At 39.9% G+C, this 12,061-nt stretch overlaps 1 protein-coding gene across 1 annotated transcript; it reads left to right on the top strand.

The window, feature by feature from the left end:
• Window positions 1-580: 580 nt before the first annotated feature.
• Window positions 581-9,831, top strand: hepacama (hepatic and glial cell adhesion molecule a). Its single transcript, XM_031297030.2, has 7 exons — window positions 581-863; window positions 5,302-5,649; window positions 5,990-6,271; window positions 7,551-7,641; window positions 7,901-7,968; window positions 8,209-8,279; window positions 8,998-9,831. The coding sequence occupies exons 1-7, from the start codon at window positions 767-769 to the stop codon at window positions 9,358-9,360; spliced, it is 1,320 nt and encodes a 439-aa protein (XP_031152890.1). The 5' UTR covers window positions 581-766; the 3' UTR covers window positions 9,361-9,831.
• Window positions 9,832-12,061: the final 2,230 nt, after the last annotated feature.

The raw sequence follows: 12,061 nt of genomic DNA on the forward strand, positions 1-12,061 counted from the left end.
CTACACCACCTAGGGGACACAGTAGGTACAGTAGAACATTCTTTTTTATGAGTTTCCTTCATGTGTTGCTCTTATTATCATGTAGCTCTCAGCTCCGAATATAGTACCAAGGATCATGCACCCGACAGGTACTGTAGCAACTAGCAGCAAAATGCTTCAAGGCTGCATGTGCTTGTGTGTGGGTCAAGAGCAGGGTTGGTTGCCCAGTAACAAATTGTGAGTCTATTGTGAGGCTCCAGCCCAGAGAGGAGTTTGCACTATGTGACAAAAGTGGGCCAAAGAAATGGGGTGAGTGAGTTGTTTTTCAAACTCAGACATTTCAGAGCTTTAAGGGGGCTCCTCTTAGAGCTGAAGTACAGTAATTCTTCTCGGTAGGAATTCTTGCAAAGTAGCTGAACTCAAAATTGGATTTAGCCCATTAATGGGTTTGAATGTAGAAAAAAGACAGCACTTGTTTTTTACAGGAAGCTTTAAAAAAACAAACACTGTTTTCTTTGAGCTCCTTTCAGAAAGAGCAACATGGAGTGGAAGAGAGGAGCTCATCTACACTATGTCTCTGTCTCACACACACACACACACACACACACAGTTGGCTGTTGTTGGCTGTGACTGGGGTGCTGTGAGGAGAGTGGGGCTCAGTGTGACCAGGCAGAGGCCAGTGTTGCAGGCAGGCGGGCAGTGGAGAAAGTGTTGAGCCGCAGCGACGTGCCCAGAGTGGATAAACCATGCTCACTAAGTGGGAGAAAGACTCTGCCCAGGACACAAGATGAAGGTGGAGAGGAAGACCTCTTCTACAGGCGACAGTTTTACTGACATTCCTCCACTACTGACGATCTTTGGCCTCCTCCTCCTTCTTTTCACAGGTAAGCTCAAACAATTGTTATGCTATCCAGAGATTAGAAGATAAACAATCTACCCAGACTGTGCTATCTTTCAGATGACAACCAACCAAGCAAATTGATTTTCATTAAATTGTTCTATTCTGACAGTTTATAAACAAGCAAAGAAAAACCTGTCTGGGCCCATTATCAGTAATTATCATTTCAATTAACACATTTTTAGAATTTTCTTATTTTACAGTCTGTTACTTTCTTTGTGTCACTTGAAAACCAGATCAAAACTCAAATCCTTGCTCCTTTTGAAGTGTAGTTAATCCAGGTTAAGTTAGTTGCTGATTGTTTTTTATTATCCGTGTATTCCAACGGCTGGCGGCACAATGGATTCGTTCATGGGTGGTGCTCTCTATTGGGCCCCCATCACAAGCTCAAAAGAGCCAGGAGTGTCCATTGTAGGCGTGTAAGAAGGGGATGTGTAGGTTAAGTGTGATGATATCAAGTTTTGTGCAGAGCTGTTGAATAGGGCAGGGCCTGCTTTTTTGAGTGTGGGAAGCTTTAGAGGAATTAATTTGAGGGCTAAAGCGATGTCAAAAGTTTAGTATGTGGAGATTTTGGTTTTAAAATGTGTGATTTAATTTCATGACCCTAGTATGGGCTCAGTTTACCCAGTTTTGGTAGAATCACTGGATCCAGTGTCTATCTCCAACTTCACCAGTGACAAAGACCTACTCTCTCTCTCTCTTTCTCTCCCTCTCTAACGCTCTCTCACTCTTTTCAAGGGAGGAAACTAGTTCCAACAATCATGCCCTTTGTCTTATTGCCTCAGCAACCCCTGTCAGGCGAACCAAATGGTTACCACGGTAATAAGGCGATGCTCTGCTAACTGCCTCACTGCAAAGAATAGTGAACAGTGCAGACTCTTTCTCCACCCTCTTTTCTAGGTTGATCTTTCCATCACTGAGGCTCTAACAGTAGGATGCCCCTCACAGGCCCGCAGCCAATGTTTAGACCTCTGTGTGTTCAGCCGCAGCTGAGTTATAGGAATCTCCGCTATGAACATAATAGCTTTACTGTGTTTGGTTTCCAAGACAGGGCTCTTCTATAAAGGAAGAAATGTGGCTCACACTGTAATACCTTATCACTGTGGGAGGTGGAGGATAATTGGGGAGCACAAATCAGAATTAGAGTATACTTGTTCACTACGAGGGGTCATGAGGAATTCCTGGGAGGAGTTTCTGAGGAACAGACCAGTGATTAGTGAAAAGCAACATGTGTGCATATGAGTTTGTTTGTGTGGGTAGCATACACATAAGCTGACTAATGGCTGTTTTAAAGGTGCAATATGTAGGCCTAATATATTTACTGTATTAAATCCAAAAATGACCACAATATGTCATCAGATATTAAGGAAACATGCTAAGTTGAAATACTATCTTTTCTGACAACAATGCAGCCAGTATTTTCTCCTTTGAAATTTCTAATCCATGACAGAATGTGTGTTTGTGTTTTGGCCTGTGTGTTGGTATCAACTGCCCATTTTGACAACCGGGCCGGGTTGCCAGATATACCTGTAAAAAAACGCCATGGAAGCAGCAAACAAACGAACGGGATCAAAGGAGATAGATTCTACCCAACCTAAAAAACCTCAGTATTTCTAACAGTTGCGTGACCAGAGACAAAACCCAGGTAAATATTAGAGATGTATTTGGAAGGTGGAGACAGCTTAGAGCCCAAAAGGACGCAGAGTTAGCTAATTTTCTCCTGAACAGGTAAGCATTAAGATTCAGGCTAATTTATAATGACTAGTAATTTATCACGACTACTAGGGACGACCATTTTCAGTCATTTTAACATATGTGTACTCACATTGAATTATATAGAGTACTCAAGTTGGTTACTCGCAAAAACAATTGACAATCACAAACACCAGTGAAGTGATCCCGACTGGTCCTAGCTAACACCGCCATGGTAACACGCGATAACTCCTAATGTTACCAGAGGACCAGGCAAGCGGGCCACGGCTGTTTACAACCACCTTGACAGACTTATGACAGAAACCGCAAGTTGGACTTCCTTATAATGGAAACATGCAATTTAACTTTGGCAAAACAACCGTGTAGCCCTTTCAGCGGCCGTAGCCAACCAACGGTGAGTAATTTTAAGCCAAGAAAGTGTGTCTGTCAGTCAGGTAGAGAGGACCGTGAGTTTAGCGATTGTTGCCATAATTTTAAGCTGACAACTCCGCTTTTATGCCGAGAAAGTGTCTGTCAGTTGGGTGGAGAGGACGGCGAGGTAGTAGTGTTTTTAGTGGTTTTGCCGTAATTTTAAGCCGAGAAAGTGTCAGTCGGGTAGAGAGGACAGCAAGGTATTGGTGTTTTCAGCGGGGACAGAGCTCCTCGTGAGCACGGGCTTTTATGACAGCATCTAACGTTAGTCGGCTGCACTGTGGAGTAATGTCTGGCTGTGTGAGACTTGCATCAGTAACTAAGTTTACATGTACATAATATTCCGGTTTTTGCCCTTGTTCCAAAAAAGACGATATTCCGACTAAGCTAAACATGGCTAATGAAAGTGAATGTTCCACCAATATTCACGTTTATATGTAGCCGTGCAAAATATGATTTTTTTCTAAGTTCACCAGCGGTGGCGGACTTGTTGGACCGTGCGGACACAGCGTTTCTTTCATTCCTTTAACCAGCTTCTTGAAAAGGTTGGCGTAGCGATGTGTGCGCATGTCCAAAAACCTAGTGATAACCATGTCTTTGATAATGTTTAAAAGTAGCTGTGTTCCTCCTTCTTATCAGGTCTGCAGCCTTGCAAACTGTTGGCTGGTTGGTTTTTGTACAGCAACCGTAGCAACACACAGAACTGACCACAAGCTTGCGGTAAAAACTTGGACTGAGATGCGCTGTATACATGTCCAAAGAATGCCTCTAAAATCTGAATAATACCGCAATATCCCACATGTCTTAATCAGAAAATGCTATATTTGGAAAAAGTCCTTATTCGGAATATCCAACTGGAATGGGCTGTTTCCATGACCTGTATCAAATTCGGAATATTGTCATATTTGGAATAATAGCGGAATATTGGTGTGCATGGTGTGCATGTAAATACTCATTGTTAGATGCTGCGTTCTCAACCTGGCAACCTCCGTAAACTTCGAGTCTGGGGAGGACGGGCCGGGGGAGACGACTCTCCAGTATTTTGAATTTAGGCTGCAGTAACTATAATAAACGCTAGCTGTTACATATTGCACCTTTTAAGGCAAAAATGTCAAGTCTGCAACCAAGAAAAAAACATCTTGGGTGAAAGCCTAAAGAATAAAAGCACTTTGTGACATTATCGTGGTATTACATGAAATTGAACTTAAGCTGCTTAAAATAAAAGTCAGAATTTTTTTTATGTTTTATTGCATCAAAATTAAGTGCATTTCCTGCAGTTAGGAATATGAAAATATTATGCATATATAGGCCTACCTACTTATACCTAATCTAAACTATTCAAAGTAAATAGGATGGAATGTAAAATTGGTTTAAAAGTGGATTTTACATACAAAAGTAATACTTAACTGTCTCATCTTTTAGCAGTGGCGGGAAAAAGTACTGGAAAAGCAATATTGGCATAATGGAAAACTATTCATAATTTTTCTAATTTCAATTACCAATAACATGTGGACAAAGGCAGCCTCTGCACTTTAGGTTGAATGCAAGTCTTTATTTAAAAAATAGATTTAAAAACTGGATACTTGCATTGGACCAGGGTGTGCAGAGTCTTTTTTCTCCACGTTTGAAACCCTTTTGCGTCGTGAGCTGGTGATCTTGTCAAAAATGGACCAGTAAAGTAAAACCAGCAATTAACAATAAAATAACATTGGCTTCTAAGATTATGAATGCATCACCGTGTAAGATGTATTTTAATGTTTCAAGTGGTTTCACTATTTAAAACAGTTGAAACAACATACTGATGGGAAGTTCAAGCTCTAACATCGTAACACTTATGAGGGCTTGTCATATAATAAGATAAAACCAATACTGCAAATGAACAAGTCACTACAGAAATCAAATAAATAGAGTAAAAAGTACAATTAAATTTCTAATACATAATACAACACTGGTGGAAACTATTGACACTAAAAAGTAGGAATATTCATGTAAAATCAAAGTACCGTAATATTGTACTTACACTTTGTGAATGTACGTTATTACTGTACACGATCATAGTATCCATGTCCCTTTGCTACTGTTATTTTTCATTTCTGTTTGTTCTAGTTATTGTAGTAATTAGTGTAGCAGTAATTAGTGTGTTTTTGCACAAGTCCTCTCTTGTTTCACTACGTGTGAGCATCAAAGGCTGCAAAGTGATAGACCTTGTATTACCTCCAACAACTCCTTCATATCCCTGTATTCATATCTATTTGCTACTCAGTTCAAGACCTCACTATCGTCTCTTTGATTTTTTCCAGGTGAGGTGTCTGGAGTGAATGTGACCAGCCAAACCCAGGTGGTGAGGGGCACTGTGGGCAAAGAGGCCCTCTTGTCAGTCAGCTACTCCAGCAGCAGCTCAGACAAGCCTGTGATTAAGTGGCAGCTAAAGAGGGACAAAGAGAAACCTATCACTGTTGTGCAGTCCATAGGAACAGACATCATAGGGAACCTGAGGCCAGAGTACCGCAACCGTATCGTGGTGTTTGAGAATGGGTCACTGCTGCTTCACAACCTGCAGCTGTCAGACGAAGGGGCGTACGAAGTTGAGATCTCCATCACAGATGACACCTTCACTGGAGAGCACTACATTGAGCTCACTGTGGATGGTATGCAGAATGACCTTGCTTTCAAAGAGCTGGGTTCTCTCTTATTTCAAAATATGTGAGTCTGAGCAGAACACGGAAGAGGAGTTATGAAGCTAAAAGAAAATCAATACAAGTTGAAAATACCTTATCTTGCCCAAGACAGCGTAGTTGTAATACTGGAGTTTAGTTTTTTCAGAACATGATACGCAGTGATTCACAGAGTTGGTAGTGTTCTTTTTGAGACACTAAGTAGGAATCCACTTATTATATTCTTATATAACTAGAGCTCAACCACCCTCTCGTATCTTTGAATATTCAATCTTAAGCCCCCCTGTGTTTTTGTCCTGTCTCCCTGTCTCAGTCGCCGTGTCCAAACCTTACATCCAGATGATAGCCTCGTCCGTCCTGGAGTGGAGCGAGCACTTTAACCTCCACTGTTCCCACAATAACGGCACAAAGCCCATCTACGGTTGGCTGAAGGGAGGCAAGGTGCTGACCAATGACACACGTCTGCTGCTTTCACATGACCAAAAAGTGCTGACCATCTCACGCGTTGTGATGTCAGATGATGACATTTACGCCTGCACAGTGGAGAACCCCATCAGCAGCATGAAGAGCACACCTGTCAGGCTCACTGTCTACAGTAGGTGGCATGTTACACCGGTAGGATCTCAAGTTATACAAGTTTACATTTAGGATGAAGAGATGATGGTATAGTAACATCAGATGGGCAGGGGAGGAAGAAGTATTCAGATCTTTTACTTAAATAAAAAATAGCAAACACTTCACAACAAGTAAAAGTTCTGCGTACAAAATGTTAAATAAACGTACAGAATCAGCTAAATGTACTTACAATGTCAAATGAGATGCAGAATTACCCTGTTGGTGTTAATTTGTTACAAATTACAATTTTGGATTATTGTTACCTGTGCAATAATGTGTAAGCATTTTAATGTACATCACAGTACTTGAGTAAATGTAGTTACTTACATTCCAACACTGGTTTCTAGGTCTAATAAATACCAACCGATTTACCAATGTAAAAACGAGTATGGAAACTAGATATATTATATCTCATTGTTCAACAACCATCCATTTTCAGTAGCTAGCAGAAGCAATTATCATCTCATGGCAACCCGTACACATGCATGCCTGTCTCTCCAACAATGTTGTTTACAACAAGTGCAAATCCAGGCTGTGAGCCTGAGAGTTGACCCACAGCGGCTGTTACTGGGCGCCAGCATAGGGCGACATGTCACGCTGAGAGAGAGGGAAAAGCAGTCTAATCCAATGAATGGACAGTTATTTATGAGGAGGGAACAGGAAAAGAAGGCAGGTGGGGAGGACGCTTTGCCTCAGTGGACTTCAGTAATGCTGACTTCATTATCACTGTACTATGATGTGTTGCATGAAGAGACAGGCCCTCAAACTGCTCTCTTTTCCCTCTGTATGCATAGCAGCACGGCACAAAGTCTCAAAGAGACTACCCTAATGTGCTACTTCACTGCATTTTATTCATGCCAGCACACTTAAAAGACTTGGCAAGCAATGTAAAATAAAAAAAGAGTAATAAAACAATAACAAAATTTTTTTATGCCTGTTCCATAAACATATAGTTTGAAAGAAAAAAGGATGTTCCAAATTGACACATTTATACCAGTGAAGACACAACTTCATCTAATCCTGTAAACTTGACTTTTCCACTATCAAAGAGAAAAACAGGAATAGATAGAAGTTTTGCATGCAATATATTTGTTAAGCTCTGAAGTTATATGTGAAGCAAAGGTACAAGTCAGCAGTTCAGTGAGAGAGAAACTCAATTGCCCTGCTGTTATTGACACAAACCTCTCCCACTTTCTTTCTTTTTTTCCTTCTTTCTTCCTTTGTGTCTTTGTCTACCTCTGTGTATCACTCTGGTTTAGGACGAAGCTCGCTATACATCATCCTGTCCACCGGGGGCATATTCCTCCTAATCACCCTGGTGACAGTGTGTGCCTGTTGGAAACCATCCAAGTGAGAGCTACTCTTTCTTCTCTGTCCTCTTTTCTCTCTCTCTCTCTCTCTCTCTCTCTCTCTCTCTCTCTCTCTCTCTCTCTCTCTCTCTCTCTCTCTCTCTCCCTCTCTCATTGGCTTTGATATGGCACTTGACGATGTGACTAGAATCTCAAGTAGTTCAAAAGTGTCACTATACACTGACAAATTGGTGAAAAAGTAATAAACTCAGTGACCTGTAGCTTTTATGAACTACCATGTGTTTTTTTTCCTGCTTTAGACAGAAACATCGACCTGTCCCCCAAAGAGCTCCCATCTATCTGGAGCAGAGTGAACATGGCCATGATGGTGAGCAACAGTTACAGTTAAACATCTTTAAATGTGTACAACACCTTTATATATATATATATATATATATATATATATATATATATATATATATATATATATATATATATATATATATATATATATTGTTTTAACTTTTAAAACATGTCACACAACACCCAAGAATAATTTTGCACATTAAAGTGTTTACTAGGCAGCAGAATATCAAACAATACTAAAAGAAATATATATGTTTTGCAGTTGATGTTGTTCCCAAACCAACTACACTTGGCCGAAGGAGTCCCATGCCTCTTTATGTTCTCAATGAAGATGTAAGTCAAACTTTTATGACCAAAATTTCCATCTAGCATCTAAATTATATGAGCCATTGAAAGCTTTACAATAAAACAAGACTAGTCTACAGCCATGTTAGCAGCTCTGTGAGGCTGTACTTACCATAGGCACAGCAGTACTTTGAGGTAACACAATAACAGTGGTAACATGTATACCATGTTCGCTATTATAGTTACTCATGTTAGCATGCTATCATTTGCCAGTTTGCAATAAACACAAAGTACAGCTGAGGCAGGTGAAAATGCCATTAGTTTTGCAGGTAGTCATAAAAAATGTAAGAAGTCAAAGTCCTACAATCATCAAAGTTTTTGCAATTCATCAGGAGAGGCACATTTGTCTGTACCAAATGTCATGGCAATCCACCAAGTGTAAAAATCAGGGGATCACAAAAGTCATTCAGGATTCATCCTCTGGGTGCCACTAATGGCTGCAATCACATTGTGCTAATGCATCCAATAGAATATAGAATAGAATAAAATATTTCCTTAAAATCAAAAATGCCAACCTGCTGTTGGACCATGAATGTCTGTCTACAAAATTTCATGGCAGTTGATGAATTGTTGAGATATTTCAGGACCAACATCCATAGAGCACCAGTTTAGATGTTTTACAACTTATGGCTTCATTAAAATGAGAATCATAGATAACACCACAGCTGATGATGATTTTAACCTGTGTATCTTCATCTTGTTTCAGGAGACTATGGAGCGTTCGGAAGAATGTTCTGGCAATGTTGCCGTCCAATCAGAAATGAATATCCCTGCTACCTATGCTCCAGTGCTTCCCCCCTCCTCCAACAGAACTGAGCTGCCTATCTGGTCTGCCCCACGCAGATACCCCCGCTGCCCATCTCCACTGGCACAGCCTCTCCCACAACCCTTTCCAGGTCCTCCCCTGCACCCAATCCGCTCCCCTGCTCACTCTCCTTGTTCATCTCCACGCAGTTTCAGCCCGATTAGAAAAGCCCGTCCACCAGTAGGCATCCCAACTAGCCACCTGCCTGTAGAGGCAGAGTGTCTTGACCCTTGTGATCAGACTCACTGTCCATCACAGCAGTGACAACGGCTTAATGTACGTTTTCATTCTGTGATATGTAAAGTACATATGTAGTTTATTGGTTTTCTGTTTCACCCAGCCACGAGGATAATGGATTTGAGGCACTAGGTTAAGAGATGAGTTCACTTTCAGCTAATTCTTCATATGCCATTATTTATCATGTATTTCTCTACGGCTATGCACAATATTTCTGTAGTCTTTTATCTTGTCATATGAAAAATGATATTCTGTGTACCAGCATGTAGTATATAATGTATATGATGCTGAGACAGTAAAGAATTTCCAGCTCTGGTATATGTTTTGCTTCTTGATGAACTCTGAATTTTCCTGGGAACTTTTGATAATACCTGTACATATGTAAGTTAATAGTTTTGGGTCAGGTGTTTTTTTTTTTAAACAATTAAACCACAAAGTGTATTCTTATTCAACATTAGGTCATCGTATAACCTAAGGTAATAAAAACTGTTTAAATACTTTGTAGTTTGTCATCAATTATGTAAAAGAAATTTCACCACAACTCTGCTACAAAAACATTCATTTTAGGCTGAACTGTATTGTATTTTAATCAGTGTTTCAACAAAGTAATACCACAAAGTAGAAATGCTTTAACTTTTCTTTTGTCTTTGTGAGGGAGCTGAATGAGTTCTGCCAGTCTTGAGTGTGAGCGTAATTCCTTTCTAGTACATTAGGTGTCGCCCACACATTTCTTTAACTACTGTATTTCAATGCACACTTGTCAGGAAGAGATTTAACCCTATATATTTTTTTTACCTTTACTACTTTTAATCCATAAAATGTAGCAGTTGACATATGCCATTTTGGAGTATATTTTGTGTGTTACCACTGTTTTGCTCTTTTGCTTTACCTAAAGCGACATCCATGCCCAACTGGTTGACTAACTAATTATGGAAAAACTGTTCCTGGAAATCCATGCATTAGAGTAATGATTACTTAATATGGGGTTTATTTCATCCCCAAATATATTGCATGTTGTTTTTTTTTCCACTGCACAAGAAACACTGTCAGCAAGCATAAAAAGAAGTGCTGAATGATTGTGAGGTACAAACTTGTGAAAGGGTGTACTAATGCGCACAAAGACGCACGCACAAAGTGGCCTGGTCAATCACTATTATCAGGATAATGTGTTCCCCTCAGAGGTCCAGCTGCACATCTTTTGTCATTAAGATCTGCATGATTGGATGTATTGCTTTTATCCTGAAATGTATCTTCCGGTACTGAAGGTGTGATGAGTCTTGTGGTTGCAAATCAGATCCGCCTGTTTTGATCTGTGCTTTGCCGTCTTTGTTCTATTTGAAACTCAATTTATTCCTTGGCACACAGACTCATGAATACACATACAGCATCACGGGCACACACAAGCACAGACCAGCAAGCACATAAACATGTGCATAATCGCTTGTGGCTTAAAGTAAATGGAAAATGAAATTTACTCAGAAAATGATAGTGGGTGATTTTTATTGAGCTTGGAAATTGCTTTGAATCTGTTTTAATGTCATGGTTTTATTAGCCATGCAGTCTGTCCTATCATGTTCCACCTCTCCTCCAGAGTGGCAGAGGAGCTTGGAAGCCCAGGCAGTAATTGGACTCTGGGGAGCAGGATCATCACATCTGTGTGCATACAGCACATGTTTCTGTGAATCTGCAAGCGTGTGGAGAGTAGGTGTCCCATGACTTAAATAGAGTTGATGTATGATGCTCTGCATCTCTAATGAATTATTTCCTTTTATTGCCTCGTCGAGCCTTGCATCTAATGTCCTTGTTCATACCAGCCTGTTGATGTGTGATGAAGTTCCCAGAATAGGAGGGTGACTTTATTGTTGGAAAGCTTGTATCTAGTGTGTCTTGTGTCACGACCTGCAGTAGTCATTACTTTATTTGGGTCAATGGACAGAAGAAATGGACAAAAGAGTCCCACCAGTGTCTTCTCTGATCCACAGTCTTTACTCACTGTCCCTTTTCCCCAAAATTCTTAGAACTTATAACACTTAATATTTGCTTATTACATGTTATGTACTTTTACTTAATGTATTTAATATTGTCAATTAATTTTTTCCATATTACAACTCTACAATTGCTACTTCTGTCTGTCTGTCTGTCTGTCTGTCTGTCTGTCTGTCTGACTTTCTGTCTGGCTGTCCATCTGTCCGTCCGTCTGTCCGTCTGTCTGACTGTCTGTCATGCACTTTACTTGAGTATTTTTATGTTAACTCTCATACATTTCAGAGGCAAATATTGCACTTTTTTACTACACTGCTTTTATTTCAGAGCTATAGTTGCTTGTTAATTTTCAGATTAGAACTATGAAACATTAAAACATATAATAATTATGTGAAATGCAATGCCTTGTTAAATATTAAACCTGTGGATCCCAATCTTTTAAAGTTGGAGTTCCTTGTCACGTTTCAGATGTCTATGAGTTGTTGTCAGTTCCACCAAAGAGACATTTCCTTTTTTAACGCCTCAGAGAGTTTCATTTAAATATCTGTTTTAAGTCAAATTGTCCTATATTTAACAACAACAAAAAAACAAAGATCAGAAGAAACATCCAAATACAAAATAATTATGAATACAAATGTGTGTACCTTAGTTTATTCTTCTTTTCTACTTCATTAATCATCTATCGACCCTTTACATTCATCTAGTGTCTCAGGAGGGAGGACGTCCCCTAGGGTGGGTTTTTTAA

This window comes from Sander lucioperca, chromosome 5 (genome assembly GCF_008315115.2).
Source record: "Sander lucioperca isolate FBNREF2018 chromosome 5, SLUC_FBN_1.2, whole genome shotgun sequence".
Taxonomy (NCBI): Eukaryota; Metazoa; Chordata; class Actinopteri; order Perciformes; family Percidae; genus Sander; species Sander lucioperca.

Excerpts from the sequence above, each read along its gene's own strand:
- hepacama (XM_031297030.2), top strand. The coding sequence starts at position 767 with ATGAAGGTGGAGAGGAAGACCTCTTCTACAGGCGACAGTTTTACTGAC. Across the intron at positions 864-5,301 it reads CCTCCTCCTTCTTTTCACAG|GTGAGGTGTCTGGAGTGAAT; the intron begins GTAAGCTCAAAC and ends GATTTTTTCCAG. Across the intron at positions 8,280-8,997 it reads TTTATGTTCTCAATGAAGAT|GAGACTATGGAGCGTTCGGA; the intron begins GTAAGTCAAACT and ends ATCTTGTTTCAG.